Below are 23,364 nucleotides of genomic sequence, written 5' to 3'. Positions count from 1 at the left end.
TACAACCCGATTCTCATCTAGCCACCTCGTTTTCTGTCCCAGGGCTAAGCTCGGCAGATGTTACACCTGTCATTTCTGATCTTACCACACAAGGGTTTTGGACTTTCTGACCTTCTCTTTCTGAACAGGCGTTGCTGAGTCACACACATAATTTTACTAATACCGTATTTGTAATCCTGGTGCTCGGATCAGAATAACAGTGCCATGGAGAACCTCCTCAGAGTCCCATTCAGAGCCTAGAGGCCATTTAATCACCCTTTACTTTCTGTCAGAGCGAAGGTCCCCGTGGACACTGGCTTGTTCTGTGTTTATGTCCAACAGTGCTAGGTGCTTTTTGGTATTTGGTGTGGACACCTGTAGACTGTCTGGTCCGTCTGTCTGCACACACATGTGATTCACAGCTGTAACTTTCCTCTCCTGCAGGGATTGTAGCACGGTGCCCTTTTTATTACTACGCTGGTTCTCTTTTGGAATGTACACCCTTGTCACTTAATTTCTGATCACAACTGTGTGGCCTGTCTTCGTACCCTTTCCCTAATGTAGGTGCTGGTGGTCCTCATTCCGATCCACCGTGAGCCACTTCTACCTCTGTAGGCGACTTTAATCGGAGAGGCAGATAATTATCTAAATACATTGCCCTCTGTTCTATAAAAATAAGAAAAACTGGGCCCTATTGTTCCTGTTATAAAATTGGTCCTCTTCCTTGGTTGTCTGGGGGGGGCTCACATGGGTGTGGCGGTCTGTGGGTGGCAGTAAGGCGCTACTGCTGAGGTGTTTTCCTGCCCCACCTGTGGTCCACAGGAGCGGGATGCGTACCTTCCCCTGGCTGAGAGTGCCAGCAAGATGTTCTTCATCATCTCCGACTTGGCCAAAATTAACAACATGTACCGTTTCAGTTTGGCTGCATTTCTCCGACTATTCCAGCGGGCTCTGCACAACAAACAGGTACACTCTTGCTTGCCCCGTAGCTGATACTGAATAGGAGAGATCACTTTTCTAGGTACTTAATTTGTAACAGTAATTTCCTGAGAAAACTTGTTTAGAATTACGTTTTAGAAGACCCCACGTAACAATTTTAAGCCATATTTAAAGAAACGGGCTCCTTAGTGTATTTTATGTTCTTACAAACTACCCCAGTGTGACAGTCCTTTGAATGGAAATGTTTTAAATTCTGAGTACAAATTAATATGTAATAGAGTATCATTAAAAATGGTAGAAAGAGAAATTGTCTACATAATCTTCTCACTTGGGGAAAAGAACATTGAACATTTCATCGTACACGTTCGTCGTTTGAGGCTTTGCTACATTCCAGGGTTTGTTCTAGTTATCGGGGCTGCAGAAGTGTATGCTACGTAACAAGTGTATGTGCTCGTAGAAGGAAGGGAACGTGAATGGATATAGGTTGTTTTAACCCACAGGTATCACATGGTCTTGAAAGTAAGTGTCAGTATATCACAGACAACTTTCACGTCATATATAGGAACCTGCGGTCTTTTTGAGAAACGGTGAGGCTGCACAGTACTTCGTGTAACCAGGTGCTGTATGGACACTGTCTGCTTATCTGTGCTGAATAGCATATTACCCCAGTCTTGGTGGTGTTTTTCTTCCGCTCGTGGATCCTGTGGGGAATTTGGTCAGGGCGGAGCAGAGATGGCTTATCTCTGTTTCACCATGTTTGGGGCCTCAGGTGGGACTGGAGGGGGAGACAGGAAGTCTGGTGCCTGGGGCTGGTGGGAGGGCTGCTGACTGATGTACTGTCCCTGCTGGGCTTCCTCACCGTGTGGAGCAGTGCGTTCCTGGTGGGACATCTGGGGGACCAACGTGTGTCTTCTGCTCGGTAAGGCAGAACCTTCACGACCCGACCCTGGGTGGGTATCCCTTGTGCTGTGTTGTGTGTGGTGGAAGCTGTCACAAACCTGCCCGTGGTCAGGAGGAGTGACAAAGAATCTGGCCATGTTTTAAGACAGCTATAGAAACTTGTGGTTTTTCTCTTTTCCATTGTTTTCCTTCTCTCGTTTTTCCCCTGGGTAAATCCCTAGACACGGATGACTGGCACAAAAGTGCACGTTTGTGAGCCGTTACACAGTTGCCATCTCCCTACCTGTGGAAGCACGTGCCATTGGTGCAGTAGACTGAGGCAGCAACAGTGTCCTTTTCAGTCTCTTAACCAACAATGGATTATATAGATCTTTGAATAATTTTTCATTAAAAGTTTCTCATAAATTACTTAGAAAGTATGCAAGTATAGGTTTGTTTTAAATGTTTCTTTATCCTTTAGTCAAAAAATATTCACATTAAAAGTGAGTTCACTAGTATGAGAACTGGTAACTAGGTTAGCAGTTCTGACTAAACCCAAGGAGAACATTGGTTATTCTGTGCTCCTTACAAAAGTGTGTAGCCCAGCGTCTCCTCGGTAACCACACTTCTTCCATAGCATGGTTATCGAATACCACTGACCTGCATGTGTGTGTGTGTGTGTGTGTGTGTGTGTGTGTGTGTGTGTGTGTGTGTGTGTGTGAATTTACTTTAAAAAGCAATAGAATCTTGAAGATGTAGAGTAAAAAACTTGATTTCCAGTGTCTTGGAAATGCATTAAATCTTGTAGTGGGGTCTCTCAGTGGATCCAGGGGTCCATTTCACATGTGACCTTTGTTAATAGTGAAACGAAGACGATGTCTGCCACGTGAACCAGAAACAATGAGCTGTCTCAGAACATGCTGCTAACAAGGCCCGAAACCGAGGTCTGATGGATCTGAGTGCTGGTTCATTAGTTTTGTACCAATTTTACACATTGTACGGCTTATCCTGGATGTCTTTCTCTAAACTGTTAAAATTACTTTACTGGGCTTTTTCCTTGTCCATTAAAATCACAAGGAAGGGAGGAAGTTAAGCCCAAATATTATACCAAAATTGAACTTTTCAAGGCATGTAGGCTGCAAATGCTCCCTGAGGTGACATGAAAAATCACGTGACACTTAGAGAAAGACCAGCCTTGACATCCTTCTTCTCCTCTTCAGTAGTCAAAGGAAATCACAATTAGTGGTATTTTTCAAATCATGACAATCCTGTACAATGGAAGCACAGAAACAGATAAAAAAAAAAACAAAAAAACTACAGGTGGTATGATTTCTAAACAGCATCAACATCAGTGTTCGTGTTCATCGTTAGTTAACACGGAGACCATGGTTTAAGATCGTTTAGGTTCTTATATTGAGGATGAGAAAATTGTGGTCACACTGTTTCAGGACTTGATTGGTAATTATAATGTGAGTAATGAAATGGGTTTAACCCCTACGAAAGCAGTACTTTTAATGCCATTAGGTATCAGAGTGGTATGGTCAAATTCAATTCATACTGTATTATTGGAAATAATTATTTAGTCCCTGTATTATTTAGTCCCTTAAGTGGATTGACAAAGATAATTATTCCAGAATCAGCTTTGAGTCTGGAGGAACATTTCATAAGTGTGATTAAACTATGGGGTATCATTTAACTGTTTATAAATTTTTTAATGGTTTTTCAGTTTTCAAATTGTAATCTACAGGATTCCGAAAGTACAGAACGGAGAATCCAGTCTCTTATCAGCTCATTAAAACATATGGTCTATGAATATATATGCCGTTGTCTGTTTAAGGTAAGAAATATTATTTTTTCATGTATAAAATACTACCTGAACTTGTATTTAATACAGTCTTACAGTGAAATTGTGGAATCCTTTCCCAACTGGAAACATATTGAAATCGGCCTTTCTGATATTTTCCCAGAGTAACATTCATTGCTAAGTGGGGCGTCTTCTGGCTTTCTGGGATGTGGTAGGAGAATGACGAGTGTGGAGGGTTATCTCCCTTCCTTCTGAACGAGCCCGTAGCTGCCGCAGGACCTTGTGATGAGTCATCTCCTAGCTCGGGTCTCTCCACCTCAGCACTGCTGACATTTTGGACCACGTTTGTCATGGCACTGTTGTGTGGCACTGTGTCTACACAGCTGTTGCAATCAGAAATCTCTCTTGAAATTGCTTGGGGGGCAAACTTGGTTTCTCTTCCTGGAACTAATGCCTGATCCTGAGACATGAATGTCATAGACATCTTCATATTAAAAGGGCCCCAAGGAGTAGAAAATGAAACATATTTTAGAAAATTATGAATGTTGTAGAAAACACAGAGGCTTTTTACTTTAAGATGTTTTTTTCAAGGGTCAGTTTTTGGGTATTGGTTGAGATATGTTGAGGAAGGGCTTTGTAAAGACAAGTGAGAGAAATAGAGTTGTTATGGCACAGTTATACAGCATTCTCAGAAAACCTTGAAAAAGATCTAGTTACTACATTCTGTAGAAAGGGATAGTAATTTTTATGATTAGAGTGACAATGTTGATGATCTTTACTGGAGACTGAATAAATCTTTCAAATGTCAAGGGCTGTTAACGGAAGGTGAGAGTTATAGCTGGGTATTTCTGCAGAGTTTTTGCTTAATGAGAACCGTGGAGATTTCTCTTCAGGTGTCTGTACAGTGTATGTGTATTCTAGGTGCCGTTCAAAGAATCACCTGTTTGGCCCTGAGTTTTAACCTGTACACACGACAAATTATAAGCAGATGACGTCAAAGTCCGTTTGGTCACTAAAATGTTAGGGTTCTAGGTCTGAGGATGACACAGCAGTAGAGTTTCATCGATCCTTGATCTCACGTCTCTAACGTGTACGATATATTAGCTCACATGATACTTAAAAATTGTTAGTACACAAACTGAAACGTATTTTCTTGAAGAGTTTCCAACTTGGTGGACCTATAGAGAAAACGCTCGGTCGCTCCTGCCTGCGGTCGCTGCGTTAGACTTGGCCTGTCCCACGCTCAATCGGCTCCGTACGGTCCCTGTCCTTTCTCTTCACGTGCACATGTACATCTAGCTGACATTTTCAGTTTTCCTTGGTAGGTGTTTTCTTCTGTTGCCTCTCTTCTCATGCAACGGGTCCTCAGGATCTTTCCATGAATATAAATATGTTAACCTCATTATTCTTAGTGAGCGTGTGTATTCTGTAATGTGGCTCATCCTAGTTTATCTGCTACTGTCTTGGTGGATTGAGGTCTCTCCTTCCTTGCATCCTTTTCAACCCTGGATGTTATCAGTCTTTCTATTTTTTGTCAAGTTATGGTTTGTAAATATTTCCTGCCTCCTCTGAATTTTTATTAAATGTCTGTTTTTACCGTCCTCCCTTATTTGCCCCATCTGTTTGTTTTCTTGGTATTTTAAAGAATAGGCTTTGCTTTACAGAACAAATCTACTTGATGGTAATTGTTTTATATTTTATTTTTTAATCATTGGATTTATTTTTTGATTTCTGTGTTAGTGAATTTTCATGATTAGTTGTTTTTTTTTTAATTTTTTTAACATTTATTTATTTTTGAGACAGAGACAGAGCATGAACAGGGGAGGGACAGAGAGAGAGGGAGACACAAAATCTGAGACAGGCTCCAGGCTCTGAGCGGCCAGCACAGAGCCCGACGCGGGGCTTGAACTCACGGACCGTGAGATCATGACCTGAGCGAAGTCAGACACTTAACCGACCGAGCCACCCAGGTGCCCCCATGATTAGTTTTTTAATGTAGTTTTAATATTTATTTTCTAGTGAATATATTAAGGTTGCGGAGTTTCATTTTGATTCTTCTTCTAGTAATATATTTAGTGCTTTTTCACTTTTCTTTTAAAACCTCTACACTAAATGTGATTTGTGATTGTGAATACTTTGTGAAAGTATTATGGACCTACACTTACTTCAAGGTGTCACCAAAATCCTTATGGAAGTACATGGACTATAAAATATTATTCCTGAAAAATGTTTAAGTCAAAAGATAATATAAAATTTCTTACTCATTCCAAAAAATAGTAGCTTATTGGGAATTTCTTACTGTTGACCTATATATCTGCACCTCAGTTTATATATTCTTATTTATTTTTAGTAATACATTATATCTACTGATGAGATTTAAATCTTTATGTCCTATATTCTGTAATGTAATTAGGGAGGGGAAGATACAGTAAATGTTGAGTACCAAAGTGATGTAACGTATAAGTGAAGTTTAGCTAGGGTTACTTCTTTTAAGTCACATTGTCTTAAAAATACGTGTAAGTTAAGCTAAAGCCAACGTTTTATTGCACTAGGGGAGAGCTTGTAAGGCTGCACATCCTTAACATTTTAGTGCCCAGCTGGAATTTGTTATTGCCTATCTTGAGACATACTTTTCTATTGTGAACACTTGAAAACATTTTTTTTTTTTTTTAATTTTTTTTCAACGTTTTTTATTTATTTTTGGACAGAGAGAGACAGAGCATGAACGGGGGAGGGGCAGAGAGAGAGGGAGACACAGAATCGGAAACAGGCTCCAGGCTCCGAGCCATCAGCCCAGAGCCTGACGCGGGGCTCGAACTCACGGACCGCGAGATCGTGACCTGGCTGAAGTCGGACGCTTAACCGACTGCGCCACCCAGGCGCCCCTTGAAAACATTTTTTAAAAGCTAACGTCTATAATTCTTAACATATGTTTTTAATTGGTGATGGAATATGTTTTATAATGTTCATATTTCTGTGTCAGTAATGTTAAATGTATTCAACATGAATTCAGCATTCCATGGAGTTTCAGTGGTGAATGACAATTAGAAAGCATATTAATTATAAACCAATGAGGTCCATTTTTGAAGATTTAGCATTATAATCTTACTTAGGATGGAACTGATTTCGTATTTAGTGAAAGCTTTTTGGATTTTTAGCAACCACCTTCACATTAAACTGCCTTTTCCTCATGCTGATGTTGCTGTTGTGTTGCCAACAGTGGTGTGGCAACACCAGAGCCTTGAAGCAGAGCCTGGGATTATTAGTATTCACATCACACCCACGTGAAAGCAAGTTGACCTGGAACAAAAAAGTGATTGACTTGTTTTGTAGCAGAAAATTTAGGCTTGTAATAAACTAAAACAAATGGAGAAGGCTGTCTAGCAATTTCAGTTCAGACTATTGGCTCTGTCATTCTTTTTGTCCAAGAGATCAGAGCGTTTATTTCAGTAACCCAAGTATTTTGGACAATTATCGGGTAAGTAGCATATTCAGTTCCCCAACACTTGTGGTTCTGTCGGACTGTGCACAAGCTGGCGCCTTTACGTATCCTTTCTTCCTCCCACTGTGTCATTTGGAACAGATACGAAGTAAGGGAAGTTGCTGTTGGGCTGTGAAGTGATTTTCTCATGTACTGGATGAGAGCACAGAGGAGGTTTGGAGAGCATGTGCTCTTGCCGTGTCCCTGTCCTCGTGGAAGCATGGCGTACCGGAGCACTGGCATGCAGGGAGGCTGCCGGTGAGGGAAGACGGGTCACCTCGCCTTCCTCTCCAGTGGATTTGCCAGCTGATTCAAATGCAAATGGATATTACACTTTAAAAGGAAATTAATGGCATTTCCTGACTGTATTTATCCTACAAATCATTTAGTTTGGATTCTGGTATTTTTTTTTCTATCAAAATGTGTTGTCTTTTAATAGAAAAGTAGAAGTTCTCTGATTGGATATTTAAAAATTTTATAGCCTTTCATTTTATTAAAATGAACCCTGATAATTTGAATCATTTTCTTCTGCTTAGAAGATTTTGAAACTTTTAGTATTACATCTAACCCTTTAGATTTTCTGGAAGTAGGGTTGAATGTGCATAGAATTGTTAACTAAAATGTGTGACCTACCACCTCAAGCACAACTGTGAGTACTTGGGTTCTTTTTTTTTTTTTTTTTTTTAAGTTTATTTATTTTGAGAAGAAAGAGACAGGGAGAGGGAGAGCGAGACAGAGAGAGACAGGGAGAGGGAGAGGGAGAGAGAGAGACAGAGAGAGAGACAGGGAGAGGGAGAGGGAGAGGGAGAGAGAGACAGAGAGAGAGAGAGAGAGAGAGAGGGAGGGCGGGAGGGAGGGAGAGACAGAGACAGAATCCCAGGCAGGCTCCACGCTGTGCAGAGCCAACACAGGGCCCAGTCTTACAAACCCTGAGATCATGACCTGAGCCAAGATCAAGAGTTGGGTGCTGAACCCACTGAGTCCCCAGGTGCCCCTGGCTATGCTTGGTTCTATGCTGTCTACGTATTTGCTCAATTAAAGCAAGACTTCATATGGTAGCAGGTACTTTACACATTACCTTGAAGTTGTTTGAAAGCGATGAATAGTGTCAAGTACAAATAAAAGGAATAGATTTCTTATTCTTGCTACTGTTTCTCAGTCTCTGAGAATCAGGAGGTTTATAGAAGATTTTTAAGATAAATTTCCTTTCTGGTACAGTAGTATGTAGTGCATCAGGTGACTGTAAAGCAGGTAGCAACTGTGTGTCACCTTACGTGTTCCAGGCACCGGGGAAGCACCTCACATACGTTGTTACTCACTTCCTACGACAATCCTATTCTCTAAAGGAGGAGACCAAGATGCAGAGCTAGCACCCGTGCTGTAGGTTATTCCTGTGTGGAGGGTGTTGGAACTGGGATTTAAGCCCATTCTGCTTGATGCCTGAAGACTCAAGGCTAACAGGGTGCAGTTCAAGCAAAATCATCCTGTCTGGAAACACTTGACCTCATCCTAAAGTGGGCTTTAAGACTCCCTTCTACCATGTTACTCGTGTGCTAACAGTTTCACCCTTCCTGCATATTCACTGGGGTGTGTGTGATGCCAGGGTGGAATTTATGGGATGCCATGTGGCTGATTTATACTCGCTAGTCCTCTGCCTTCTCTTACTGATTTTTCTTCGTGTCGATGATCAGTTGAGATTTTGCTTATATCCCCATGATACTAAAGAATTTTGTTAACAGAACCAAGCCTAATGAGATGAGTTGACATTGAATTAAAACACCTAAATTGGGGCGCCTGGGTGGTGCAGTCCCTTGGTTTCTGACTCTTGATTTCAGCTCAGGTCAGGATCCCAGGGTTGTGGGACTGACCCCGTGTTGGGCTTCATGCTGAATGCGGAGCCTGCTTAAGATTCTCTCTCTCTCCTCTCTCCTCTCTCCTCTCTCCTCTGTCTCCTCTCCACAGCTCACTTGCTCGCTCTTTCTCGAAATCAGGAAATAAGTAAATAAAATACTGAAATTTTTTGGTCTGAAAAGCAGTGTAGATCAAGGACGTCAGAGGTACAAAGTAATTTCTCAACTCTGGATGATGACAGGGTTTTTTTGTTGTTGTTTTGGTTATTGTTTGAAGCAAATATTCAGAAAATCCGTAAGCTTGATTTGTACATTCTTAATTTGACCCCGGTTTATTTGGAAATAATGTGTCCTCTTGTCTCTCAGTAAATTGTATTTTTAGGTGTATTCTCGGGTCATAATTGTTTTTTATTATAACGTTGTTCTTAAATCCCTGGGGCTGAAAGGATTCCTTGGTATAGCTGTCAACCAGCTGCCAGAAACGGCTTCTGCCGCCTCCAGTTTGGGAAGGCGATGAAGGTCCGGGTTAGCCTGTCGTAGTTCCCGTGCCGTTATCTGTGGGGGATGTGATGGGAGAGGCTCAGCTACGATTGTGTGCTCATCCCTCAGGCTGGGAAGTCTTCTGTCTCCAGAACACAGGGAAGAAGGGGAACTGCCACTACCCGTTTGTTGACTCTGTGTTATGTGGCTATTCTTTGCCAGTGTTTTGGAGTTTGGCCTCAGTGATGGAATTAACAGTCAGCTCGCTGAACCCAGCGCCTGATCTGAGAACCCTAGAGTGCCAGGGCCCTGCCGTCTTTGTACTAACCCTAGAGACAGAGACCGCATTCTTCTTCCTCAGGTCAGAGGAAGCAGTGGCGGGGTAAGGGTAGTAGTACTGGGTGTGAATTTGTGTGTGTATATCTCTGGAGTAGAGAATTAAGTGTGTTATTAAGTGATAAAGCCTTCAAAGTAGTACATGTATTGTCTTATTTTTATCTTAATCGTTATCTACCTTCGATGAGGGATGCTGTGGTAATCATTTTAAACATGCATTAATTTATAAAATAAGCATCTTATCCAGCCAGTCCCCAGTCAGCCAACCCCACACCTGAATTCTTACTTTCTCATACCTAAGAACACTCCACATCTCCCCAAATGACAGGTCTTGCTTTTTATATTTTTAAAGTCACATGTAGTTGTTTCCTACACATGCTAGTTGGTTGTAACTCTTTTCCCATCATCTGAGTGATGGCCATCTGCCCAAAGTTTTTCTATTTGGAGAAATTTTTTTAAGTCATTAGCTATGTTATGGTTGTGAACACATGCTTTTTATTTATTCACTTAATAGGTATTTACTGACTACTTGCTGCATATACATACACAGCATGTACTTTTATGAAATAAACTGTGCTTTTATATTGTATGATTTGAGGCACTGAATCTTTCCAGTAGAGGGGTGATTCTCTTGCAGGTGAGGATGTCACTTGCTGGTAGGATTTATAAGAGCATCTTTTTGTGACAAATGTATCTTCTGCATATTATTGCATCGTCATGTCTTTAAATTTTTTTTGTAATATTTATTTTTGAGACAGAGACGGAGCATGAGCAGGTGAGGGGCAGGGAGAGAGGGAGGCACAGAATCGGAAGCAGGCTCCAGGCTCGGAGCTGCCAGCACAGCTGACAACCGACGGAGCCACCAGACACCCCCACATCTTCATGTCTTTATAGTTATCTCTTATTTGTAGACTTACAATCATATACCCATATTAAATATAAAGTATTATTATACTGCAGGAGACCCTTTTCATAAAATGCTTACATTACAGGGGCGCTTGGGTTGCTCAGTCAGTTGAGTGCCCACCTTCGGCTCAGGTCACAATCTCACGGTTCATGGGTTCGAGCCCTGCGTCAGGCTCTGTGCTGACAGCTCAGCCTGGAGCCTGCTTCGGATTCTGTGTCTCCCTCTCTCTGCCCCTCCCCTGCTTGGTCTGTCTGTCTCTCTCTCTCTCTCTCTCTCTCTCTCTCAAAAATAAATATTAAAAAAAATTGTTTTTAAATGCTTACATTATAAACTGGTGGGAAAGATGCTTGGGTAGATTTTTTTTTAACAGAAGTGAGCTAAGCTTACTTTAGAAAATTTATAATATACACGTCAGAAAAAAGAAGGAACCAAAAATGACATGTAGTTGTAAAAATAAATTACTGATAAAAGGTGATGTCATTTTTCCAATTCTTTTTGCAGACATGTGTCCATATATGATTATACAAACATATTGCCCCTCCTTCCACAATATGGGCTATGCTGTATATTTTGATTTGAATATTATTTATGATCACCTTGGAACATTTAGGTTGTTGGAGTTTTTCCTCTATAATAAAAAATCTTGCAGTAAATATCCTATGAATACATTTATCATCCCTTTGCATAAATTTCTAGAAATGTTTTGATTCACGGGCATATAGAATGTTCTGGATCATGTAAACATACACAGGACACATTGAAGATTATTAATGCAGGAGGTTGATCTTATTAGTAGTGACCAATTCAGACCTCGCAATTGGGTTTCAGCTAGTTAAATAAACCTTTTTTGATGAGATGTACGTGACGCTTCATCTGTAGCATTTTGTCTAGAATGTTGGGTACTTCCTGTGTCCTTCCCACCCCTGACTCAGAAGTGCCTTGTGTAGGTACCATCTCAGTAGTCATTTCTTCTATTGATAAAAGTGGGCAATTTAAAAATAGAACACTGAGCTGAAATGTCAGGACTGTGCTTTTCCAAACACACAAATGTAGAAACAGCGCGGTAACATTTCTTATTCTTTTCAGGCTGACCAGTTGATGTTCGCGCTGCACTTCGTTCGGGGCATGCATCCGGAACTTTTTCAAGAAAATGTAAGTGGAAATAAAGGAGGAAAATATAAGAGTTACGTAGAGTTTGTAAGGTTCATGGTTAGATTAGAAATAACTTTAGTCTGGAAATTGTGTATCAACCTATGAAGTTTTAACTAAGTTAGACATTTAAAAATGCTGGTTCCTGCTTGTCCTCCCCTCTGGATGAGCCCAGTGTTCTGAAGTGACGAGAGGCAGAGAAATAAACTCGAGTCGCTCATCTTTCTGAGCCACGTCCGCTTCTTGTCCTCATGCAGGCACATAGGAATGTGACACAGTGTGGATAGACGGCTACATTATTTATTACCCTCCCCGACTTGCTCTGAGTCAGCAGGTGAAGCAAGAGGGTGGGCACTTTGCAGTAGCTTCTCATAGCCTGAAGCTTTCTGTTCATCATTTTATGTATTATTTATTTTCTTTGTAACTTTCTTTCTCGTCTGCCATGGAACTCACTCCAACTTGAGCCTCCTTCAGGTTAGAGGTAACTAATCCATCTCTGGTGAGCTCATGTTTAAGGAGATTATACGTAGGTGATTTTTTTGTTACTCTGCCATTATTGTCCACGAGAGAGAGCACAGTGGCCGGGGGTGGGGAGGAGCGGGGACAGTGTGTGGACAGCGCACCTGTGACCTCGGAACCTCTCACTCCACTCGGTCAGACTTGGTTTATGTCCCGGATTCCCCTTATTTGGCTATTTCCTGCAGACTGTTCCCCACGCTCTGGGGACTTGTGTTCTTTCTCCTGAATTTGTTGGACTCCTTTTATTTGATGCCGTTCCTTCCTCCTGTATAACGTGTTTCACCAACATATGTTCCACACTGTGTAAGAAGACTTACTGTCCTAGTTTTCCCTCTTGGAGTATAAATAGGAATTGGGAGAGGAGAACATTTTTCTCTCACGTAGAGGAATAGTAATCATCCCTATTCTATTGACTATACTTTCAGTGAAAGAATTGAGTGGTCCCGGAGTGTGGAGGCAGGAAATAATTTTGTTTTTTTCTTTTTGCCCTCAAATCTTAGTATGTTTTTTCCTTATTTGCTGACCAGTGTGTAACAATAATATGCTAGTGCCTATTACTATCTGATTGAGAAGGGCTCAGGGTGAAGACGGAGATTTTCTTGGAGGGCTAGATGATGTCACACTGGGTCGGTTGTGATTCTGTGGATTAATTTAAAAAAAAAATGAATGATGGCAGTCTTCTCTCAATCTGTTGGAAAAGATGAGTTAATGGATGTACTTTCCTCTATTTTTCCCCAGCATAGACAATTTTTAAATTTTTGGTGCAACTTACGCTTTTCTGTTAGTAAAAATTCACACGTAATAGGACAGATTAATGGGTAGTGACAAATGATAATTGAACGTGACATTGTATACTTTCAGATGTTGAGACCCATATACCTACGCGCGCACACACACACACACACACACACACACACACATACACATACACACACACGCAATGTAGGTGTACTTCTTCCTTCAGTACAATTGTTTGTAGCAGTTTTTGTACAAATGTTTTATGTTGTTGGTACACAAACAGATTCTAGATGGTAATGTTGTACCAGGAGTAGGAGATGTGAAATGAGTTTTATTTTTTTCCATGTCCTTAGAGAGCTGCATTGTAAGCCGTCTTATAGGGAAATTAAGAAAATTCTGTGACCTGGTTAGTATTTGTCTATTTTTTTGTATTATTTCTGTTTTTATTCGTTAGGAATGGGATACGTTTACAGGTGTGGTTGTTGGAGACATGTTGCGGAAAGCTGTAAGTAAAAAAACTTATGTCACTCTTAGGGAAAATAGTTCTAGCTTTGCCTTCATGAAATACTGTTTGCTCCAGAAGAATTTTAAAATACTGTTGAAATTATATTTTAATTAGAGGAATATGTCCTTGCCTCTACTACCTTACTATGAAGGGTAGTCTATACAAAGACATATATTCTTATGAGAATAATACTAATTAAATACTAAGAAACCATATTAGTTTCTTAGTGTATATGTTTTATTCCAAGAACACTTTTATAATCCTAAGAAAATAGAATTTTGTATTAAAACAAGGAAAATTCTCATACAATTGGAAGTGTAAAAAAATTTTTTTTTTAATTCTTGATCACTTCATGCAAGTTTAGCTTCTTCTCTACTAATTTTCTATTTGAACATGTCAGGGGATAATATTTGTCTCCAAATTAACATACCCGAAGTGTAATGCAAAATCTAGATTATGTCTGAAATGCAAGACACTGTTAAAAATAATGTAAATTTATGGCAGTTTTTTATTAAATGCCCTTAAGTTTTCTAAAAGATTATGTACCATGAGAATGTGTACAAAATTTATGTAAGTGGTTATCTGTACCTTGTTATATGGAATTTTATAATGGTGACTTGTAAAATAAGTTACAATAATGTATAGAACAAGTTTTTCAAAATAGCGTTCATAAAATTAGCTAGTCAATTGTTAATTTTTCTAAGTCTGAATGTTACCACATATACCAACAAAAACAACTGCTCTTACCGAAGGACTCTCAGCAGCGAATCCGCGAGCAGCTCCCGTCGTGGATAGACCAGGAGAGGAGCTGGGCCGTAGCAACACTAAAGGTATGTCACGTGTATGCTGGGGGTTCGAGAACTCTTTCCCTGCTGAGTTATTTCTGTTTATATTTTTATGTGCTCTCTACCCATACTCAGTGTCGATATTTCTGTGAATCTGCCGTAAAATCCCTGGGCCAGAGGATATCAGAGAATTATTCTGTTCTGATTAGTCCTTTAATCCTTAGTTAAATCATCCACTCAGCACTCACACGTTTGGTGTGTCCATTGTACAGGGTCCTGTGCTGCGTACCCACAGGGAGCATGAAGAGGAGTAAACTGAAGACCCCCTAATATGGTACATGGAGGTCTTATTTATAAAGTAATTAGGGATTGGTCATGAGATGCAGTATGATGCTTAAACGAGTTTCGAATACAAACTGTTTCTCTTGCTTTTATGCATCTTTGAAATCTCTGTCACCCTCAGCTCTTCTCCATTCTTGCCATCACTCGTAGTTGTGACTCCCACCACTCACCTGGGCTTCTCTGTGGAGCCCCCCCTTCTGCTCTCATGCCTCTCTATTTTATTATACCCTTTCAGTTTTAAAGTGTAGTTACGATACAGTGCATGCGGTGTTTCACACCTCCTAACGGTTTCTTGTCACCCACAGGGCAGAGTCCACAGTCATTTGCATAAAGGATAAGATGCTCCATGATCCGCTCCCTGCCCACCTCCTCAGTTTTATTTCCAGTCCATCCTCTCACTGTTTCCTGTACTTACTGGTCCTGTTACTCCCTCTGCCTGGAATGCCCTCTGACCTTTTTTACCCGTAAAACGTCTATTTAACATTTTAGGACGTACCTAAAGTACTACTTTCTATGTGACTTTTTGCCTCATTTCTTCCTTCTGTCTTTTCTCGTAGTGTGTATCTTGAATGTTGCCGTATCGTAGCACCTGTCATACTGATTCAGACGATTTGGTGTGTCTGCCTCTTCTCCTAGGTTGTAAGTCCGTGGAGGTTAGGATCCAGGCCTTATTACACTTTCTGTCCCCAGCGTTCAGGCCAAACTTGACTCCTGCCTTCCTTTGATTATTCAGCTTGCGCCCACTATGTGCCAAATGCGTAGTTTCTGTTACACACTTTCTTTGGTTGAACAAAGTGAGGTTACGAGTAGACAAACTGATGACGAAAGAGGTGAGGTAAATTTTGCATTGTTCATGTAGTTCCCTGGGTTAGATGTTTATTAAGTGTGCATGAACTACTGACTGAGAACGAAGGGCATGGATGTCTGAAGGTCTTGGATGGGGTGCTGGGGCGGCTCCGTCACTTCTGTGTCTGACTCTTGATTTTGGCTCAGGTCATGATCTTGAGGTTTCTTGAGTTTGAGCCCTGCGTCAGGCTCTGCACAGATAGCACGGAGCCTGCTTGGGAGTCTCTGTCTCTGCTCATGCTCTCAAAATAATTAAATATAAAATAAAATAGAAGTCTTGGTTCCTTCTTCCCGGGACTTTGTCACCTAGTATAGGAAACACTTACGACACAATTATAATAGAATGCAAAAAAAGAAAAATAGTGACAATGTTTTTATTCTTTTTATGAATACAATTTATTGTCAAATTGGCTTCCATATGACACCCAGTGCTCATCCCAACAGATGCCCTCCTCAGTGCCCATCACCCATTTTCTTCTCCACCCCCCGCCCAGTCAACCCTCAGTCTCTTCTCTGTATTTAAGAGTCTCTTATGGTTTACCTCCCTCCCTCTCTGTTTGTAACTATTTTTTTCCCTTCTCCTCCCCCATGTTCATCTGTTGAGCTTCTCAAGATCCACATGAGTGAAAACATGATATCTGTTCTTCTCTGACTGATTTATTTCACTCACCATAAAACCTTCCACTTCCATCCACGTTGCTGCAAATGGTGAAAAATAGAGACAATTTAAAGGGAATTATAGATTATTGAGCAGGATTTCTGAACTATCACATGAACTCCTAACGGAAAAAATAATAATTGGCATGGTACAGATAATATTATCACATTTGGGGGAAAAAAATCTTACATTTTTAAACTAAAAATTGTAGTGATGTTTCTTGCTTTTCTTTTTTTAACCCACTCATTTCTGTTTAAATAAAGGAATCCAAAACTTTTAGGAAAGTAACTTTCATATTCAGAGAAGGTTATAGTACACATTAATGTTTTATTATCATTTTAGTTTACAAAACACTTAAAAAATTTTAATGTTTATTTATTTTTGAGACAGAGTATAAGCAGGGGAGGGGCAGAGAGAGAGAGACACACACACAGAATCTGAAGCAGGCTCCAGGCTCTGAGCTGTCAGCACAGAGCCCGATGCAGGGCTTGAACCCATGAACTGTAAGATCATGGGTTTTAGCTGAAGTCAGGTGCTTTAACTGAGCTGAAGTCGGACGCTAAACCGACTGAGCCACCCAGGCACCGCATTTACAAAACGTTTTAAGTGGATTATCTCATTTATTTTTTTAAGTTTTTATTTAAATTCCAGTTAGTTAACATAGAGCATAATCTTGTTTTCAGGTGTACATGAATTAGCTTATGAGTTATGAGTATCTTATGAGTATGACTTATGTGAGTCAACATGAATTGTGCGATTATCATACCAACCCTGAGAGACGGGTATTATTAAATTCTTTTTACAGATGAGAAATGAGAACCACTAGTAGCGAGTTCAGTGAAGGAACCTAAGGTTTCTTTTTAATCTCACACATCTATTGGAGGGCGTGTTACGTGCCAAACATCATATTAAATACTGTACACACATTATCTCATGTTATCATCACAGCAGCCTAGACGAGAGGAAAGCAAGGTGTGGAGAGGCTAACGGTTTACCCAAGACAGACAGGCAGACAGACAGGTGGGAAGTTTGCACTATGATTTCCATCAAGGCATTCACCTGACACTGTAGTCGATGCCTGAATTTTCCAACTGCAGTGTTTCTTTGTCTCTGTCTCCCCCCACTTCCCATCCTTCGTCCTCCATCCCTCCCGCTTCTCTATTCCGGAGTGGGAAGTGGGGGCCAAGTATGCGGGCGAGCCGAAGAAACAGCAGCTCGGAAGCCCACATCCCGACAGTCCCTATGTTGTTTACGCAGCCTCAGTGGTATTTTGTGGGGAACGAAAGAAAGACTGCTCTCAAAGTATATGCATGCGTTGCTCTTCCTTCTTTCCTTCCCTGCTCTTCGCAACCCTTGTAAGGTCTCAGTGGCACATGGTGCCAACAGTTAGAATAGTTTGCATTTATTGGGGACTCGCTGTTGAAAGCATTATGAAGAATTTGAAAACAGATCCCCTCGGTAGATATTTTCAACATCCTCACAATCCTGTCCTCGTTTAACAGATGAGCAAAGTAGACACAGAGCAGTGCAATCACTTGCTTATGGTCACTTAGAAAGTAGAGTCAGGATTTGAAGTTGGGCTCCTTGATGCAGAGTCTGGGCTTTTCACCGCCATTCTTTCTTGCCTTTCCTTCATAAATATTTGTTGAATAAAGTAAATGGATTCTGCTTTATTATCACTAACTGTTTCATTAATCATTTATTTAGCGTCCGTACTGGTGAGCATAGTGCCAGTGTAGTGACAAATACATGTTGCGGGGCGCCTGGGTGGCGCAGTCGGTTGAGCGTCCGACTTCAGCCAGGTCACGATCTCGCGGTCCGTGAGTTCGAGCCCCGCGTCAGGCTCTGGGCTGATGGCTCGGAGCCTGGAGCCTGTTTCCGATTCTGTGTCTCCCTCTCTCTCTGCCCCTCCCCCGTTCATGCTCTGTCTCTCTCTGTCCCAAAAAAAATAAATAAAAAATGTTAAAAAAAAAAAAAAAAAACAAAAAAAAAACCAAATACATGTTGCGTAACACATAGAGACGGTACTTGGTGAACCTACACAGTGGAGAGTAGGACAAATACTTGTGCTGTGGTGGCACCGAACCAGAGCGCCACCCCGGGTGATGTGAAGCCAGAGGGCTTCCTAACTGCAGTGTAGCCGGCTCTAATTCCTGGCCAAATCCATAACGATTATAGAATGTGTAGCCTAAATTGGTAGCGGTAGGCCCTTACACACTAATTGCAACTAAATTTAATGGACCGCCATCAAGTGTTGTCCTAATAGGTTTAGATCACTTATTAAAAATAATTAAATTGCAATGTATTTAATTTTATGCTGTATAAATTTAATTTTAGTTAACTTAAATGATGAAATTTGGGCACTATCGTGGGTTAATTACATATGAATACGACTCTTTGGATGAAACATCCTTAAGTACTTGGTTTATGTTTATTTTATGTGACATTCTAGCCCTGCAGATACAGATCTTCCCAATTTGCCATTATTTTCCATAAAAATTCTCCATCTCTACAGATTTACATTTCTGTTCTTGTAGCCCACTGTTGATAATTGGAAGAGAGCTTGCCAGGGGTGGGGATGGGCAAAGTGGGTGAAGGGGAGAAGGAGGTACAGGCTTCCAGTTGTGGAATGAATACGTCACGGGAATAGAAGGCACAGCAGAGGGAATGTGGTCAGTGGTATTGTAATAGCGCTGTATGGTGACAGACGGTTGTTATACTTGTGAACGTGGCATAGTTTATACATGCTGAATCACTGTGTTGTCTCTCTGAAAGTAACGTGATATTGTGTGTCAACTGTACTAAAAAAAAAAAAAAAATTTTTTTTTTTAATGGACAAAGGACCTGAATAGACATTTTTCTAAAGAAGACACACAAATGGCCGACAGGTATATAAAAAGGTGTTCAATGTCATTAGTCATTAGGGAAATGCAAATAAAAACCACAATTAGGTGTTATTAATTCATGACTATTAGGATGGCTATAACTGGAAAGACAAGAGATAACCAGCAATGGCCGGGTTGTGGAGGAAAGGGAAACCGTGCACTGTTGGTGAGAATAGAAAATGGTGCAGCCATTATGAAACACAGTGTGGAGATTCCTCAAAAAAATTAAAAATAGAACTACCATGTGATCTAGCACTGCTACTTCTGGGTGTAAATCCAAAGGAAAGGAAATAGGTGTCTGAGATATCTGTACTCCCATGTTTATTGCAGCATTATTTAGAGCAACCAACATATACAGTAAAATCTTGGTTTGTTAGCATAATTTGTTCTGGAAACTTGCTTGTAATCCAGAGCGCTTGTATATCCAAGCGAACTTCAAGGACCATTGGCTCAGTTGTGACATTGGGCATCACATACTACTCATATTGCAAGACATCGCTCATTTATCAAGTTAAAATTTATTAGAAAAGTTTCCTCATCTTGTGGAACACTGACAGAACAAGTTCCTCGCACACCAAGGTTTTAGTGTGTTGTAACAACCTACATGTCTATCAGTGGATGAACGGATAAAGAGAATGTGATCTATCCCTCTGTAATAGAATATTATTCATCCATAAAAACGTGAACTAAGTAAAGCTGAGAGGAGAATGGAGGCTGCCATTCCACAGAATGGAGCTGGGGGTTGTGTGAAATGGGGAGAGAAGTTGGACACTGGGTACAAATGTTTGACTATAAGGTGAGTAAGTTCTAGAGAATCTAATGTGACATGGTGGCTCTATGGAACAGTACCATATTGTATACTTTAAGTTTACTAAGAGTGGATTTTGAGTGTTCTTATTACAAAAAATGGTAACTTTTGAGTTAATGTGAATTTGTTTCATTGTGGTAATTATTGCAGTGTAAATAAATGCTTATCAGAGCACTCAAATAGGTACTATTTCGTCAATTATACCACAAAGAAGGCTGAAAAAGATTAAAAACAAAGTTTGGAAGAGAGAATACTATTTGAGGTAGAAGGAAATGAATATGTTGAAGAACATCCCTGAGAGATGATAATTGTTTAAGGAGAATATTGAACGCTCAGTAGAAATTTATGAGGACTTTTGTGTAGACATTAATAAGTAGAAATTTAGAACATCTGGAGGCAAAGGAAGCAACGTGCTCATGAGTGCAGCATAAATGAATGTGGTTTAGAAAAGCCATGTTCTATTCAGGATTTGATGTTGATGTGCAATTCAGCATATTTTTATAATCTCTTGTAGAACTCTGTTGTGGTGCTTAACGTGCCCGTGGACATGTCCGTCAGGACTCAGTAAAAAATGTACTGGTTTTTAACAAAGGATTCCTTTCTCCACAAGGTGGAGATAGATAAGTACAAATGTTTTTATGTCAAGAAAAGATTTGTTAACTTGCAAATATTGAGCTGATACTACTTTGGAAATGTCGAATTTTATCTAATTCTGGATTGGATAAGTCTAACCATACTGTTTTTTTTTAATGTTTACTTAGTTTTGAGAGAGAGAGAGAGAGAAAGACGGAGCGTGAGCAAGGGAGGGGCAGAGAGAAAGGGAGACGCAGCATCTGGAGCAGGCTCCAGGCTCCGAGCTGTCAGCACAGAGCCCAATGTGGGGCTCGAACGCACGAACTGTGAGATCATGACCTGAGCTGAAGTCAGACGCCTAACCGACTGAGCCACCCCGGCGACCCTAATCATACTATTTCTGATCTAGAAATAATTAGATAAGCCAATATAAAGGGGAAAACAACTGATAAGCATCTATCAATAATTAGTTTCCATTTGCCTTTTTAGTAATACATATATATACACACAGACTCACATTTGCTTGTAGCTCACCGTGTAGGGTTATTTTTGTGTTGTAGATTGCTCTCCCCAGTCTTTATCAGACCCTCTGCTTTGAAGATGAAGCGCTGTGGCGTACTTACTATCACACTTCAATGTGTGAGCAAGAGTTTCCGTCTATTCTTGCAAAGAAAGTTTCCTTATTTCAGCAGGTAAGTTCTCTAAATGCATAAAAATATCTGATACTTCTCTTGTCGTCCAGAAGCCACTTAAATGAAAGTTCTGCCTTTGGATGTCATGTGATGTTAACGTGGGGAAGGGCTTTCTGCTTTTGCCGTGTGCCCAGACAGTGCAGTCACTGGCAGGCGTGCCTGGGTGTCTCCGTGTGCTGTAGCCCAAAGGGTGATTTTGCAGGAGAGAGAGAGTCTCATAGGAAGACATTAAATTAGAGTGTGCAGCTTCTTCTCTCATTTCCCGGGTTCTGTCTGTGGGAAACACTGCCTCGTGAGGCCCAGGCCCTCCTCTCCCGTTTTGTATCAAACGGAGCACTGAACTTACTGGAGGGTTCTGGACTTTGGGGTAGGCCAGGGCTTAGAGCTGGCGGTCTCTCTGGGAAGGGGTGTCCCTGGTCACCAGGCTGCTGGTGCTGGTGTCTTCTTGTATCTCCTTGGTCGGTGCTCCTGTACCAAGTGTGGCTTGAGATGAAAGGAAAGGAAGCTAGGAAGCACGTTTCTTGAAAACTTAAACACCTGGGTATATACATGTTTGCGCATGAAAACAGTGATTTGAAAATTTTAGACAAGATTTCTGGGCCTCTGCTCTACGATCATCAAAAGTGCCTTTATACCCTCGTTGGCAGCTGCCACGTGGCCACTCCCTGGATACTGAAGACATAGCTGACCCTGTGACGATGACATGCTCGTGTTGACTTCTGATGATAAATTTGAAGAAATAAATGGACTTTTAGTTAATATTTTCCTTATTAAAAATATGTCTTTGTATATACTTACTGTGACTGTGTAAGTAAATATTGTGCCACATTGATCAGTGCTGACATGTTAGTAAATACGTGTTTCATTAACTAACATTATTGTTTAAACCTATTGTGTGAACTGTATTGTTTAAAACTACCCTGCACTTTCTTTGAAGGTTCTCGTGGTGCAGGCGCTCAGACCAGACAGACTGCAAAGTGCCATGGGCATGTTTGCCTGCAAAGCTCTGGGTAAGTGCGGGACTCTTCTGGAACTTGAGCACTGACCTGAATTATTTTGTTAATTTACATTTTATTTTATGTTAACCTTAGTTTAGAATATTAGAGGGTCTTACCCTTCATTCTGCTTATCTTACCGCCTCTACTGGATTAAAGAAAAATGGGTGTTGGATGTAACTGTACTTAATGTATTCACTTTGATGCATAGTTGACAGCTTGCATTTAGTTAAGGTGTTTGAAATTTAAAAACTTTTTTCTTGTGAACGCCCTTTAGACATTTATACATTTGTTCTTGATTAGGACTTTTAAGCAGGGAATCAAATGTTTGATTTAGACAAAATAAAACAAGTAAATGACCGTAGTCTGGGGTTCGGGGGGAAGTCTTCAAAATGAGTTATTTTTGCTGTAAAAAAACGAAGAGTGTGTGCGTCTTTCAGATTACAAACTATGCAGTCCATTATTTACATCTTTAATGTAGTCTTAGAGGATTAAAAGGTAGAGTTCATTTGTAAGTAAGTTCTATAGACTGTATTTTGATTTGCTCAGGAAAACGTGGAGAAGCCATTTTAAGGCCCGTATTTTAGCGAAAGGAGCCCCTTCCGAGAATAGCGGTCTTCATCCCGAAGCAGGTGGAAAGTAGAAGATCGGGCCTAGGTAACCAAGTGTCCTGGCGTTGTCGCTAGAAGTTCTCCATCGGCCCCCAACATCTTACTCATGTATGACACTGTGTGTTCCAGCTGTGTGTGTTCCAGTCCCGCGAGCCTAACATGACTTAGCGACATCGTCTTCGGGAGCTGGGGGCAATACACCGGGTTTTGCACGCTTGTCGCTGGCAAGTTCCCGTGCCGGCGACCGTCGTCTTGTCCCTGAGGACTGACGCGGGGCTTGCGCACTCGGGCAGCGGTCACTGGCGACACCGAGAGCCGCTGTGTGACTGAGAGCAGACACGGACGGTCACATGCCGGGAGGTGACCCAGTCGTCAGCGCTGCGGGCGGACTCCGCCTCCAAGGACAGGGGTGCAGGGGAGTCGGGTGTGCACGGGGAGGTGTGGCCGTGTGTCCCGGCTGGGCGGTGCTTCCCGTATTTACTTCTTGCCGGGACACCCGCGTGCGGCAGGAGCCCCGCCCCCAGGGCCCGCCCCTGTGGTGACCCGCCTCCACTCATGATCGAGGACCTGCGAGGACAGCCTCGAGCCTCGTCCTGGGGGATG

The 23,364-nt window shown here is 41.2% G+C and overlaps 1 protein-coding gene across 8 annotated transcripts in view; it reads left to right on the top strand.

Moving 5' to 3' along the window:
- The window catches only part of DYNC2H1 (dynein cytoplasmic 2 heavy chain 1), a 347,141-nt gene that overhangs the window by 153,768 nt on the left and 170,009 nt on the right, over window positions 1-23,364 (top strand). For 5 of the 8 annotated variants that reach the window (XM_053900566.1, XM_053900572.1, XM_053900569.1 and 2 more), the window contains 7 exons: window positions 802-945; window positions 3,524-3,634; window positions 11,742-11,807; window positions 13,516-13,566; window positions 14,319-14,396; window positions 21,024-21,155; window positions 22,093-22,165. In XM_053900566.1, coding sequence (XP_053756541.1) covers window positions 802-945; window positions 3,524-3,634; window positions 11,742-11,807; window positions 13,516-13,566; window positions 14,319-14,396; window positions 21,024-21,155; window positions 22,093-22,165 — 655 coding nt within the window. The remainder of the gene's footprint in view (window positions 1-801; window positions 946-3,523; window positions 3,635-11,741; window positions 11,808-13,515; window positions 13,567-14,318; window positions 14,397-21,023; window positions 21,156-22,092; window positions 22,166-23,364) is intronic. The other 3 variants (XM_053900571.1, XM_053900570.1, XM_053900567.1) reach the window with 1 other exon arrangement.

The sequence above is a fragment of the Panthera pardus genome, unplaced genomic scaffold, assembly GCF_024362965.1.
Source record: "Panthera pardus isolate Hobbes unplaced genomic scaffold, ASM2436296v1 HiC_scaffold_12, whole genome shotgun sequence".
Taxonomy (NCBI): Eukaryota; Metazoa; Chordata; class Mammalia; order Carnivora; family Felidae; genus Panthera; species Panthera pardus.
This window is presented reverse-complemented; position numbering and strand designations above follow the sequence as displayed.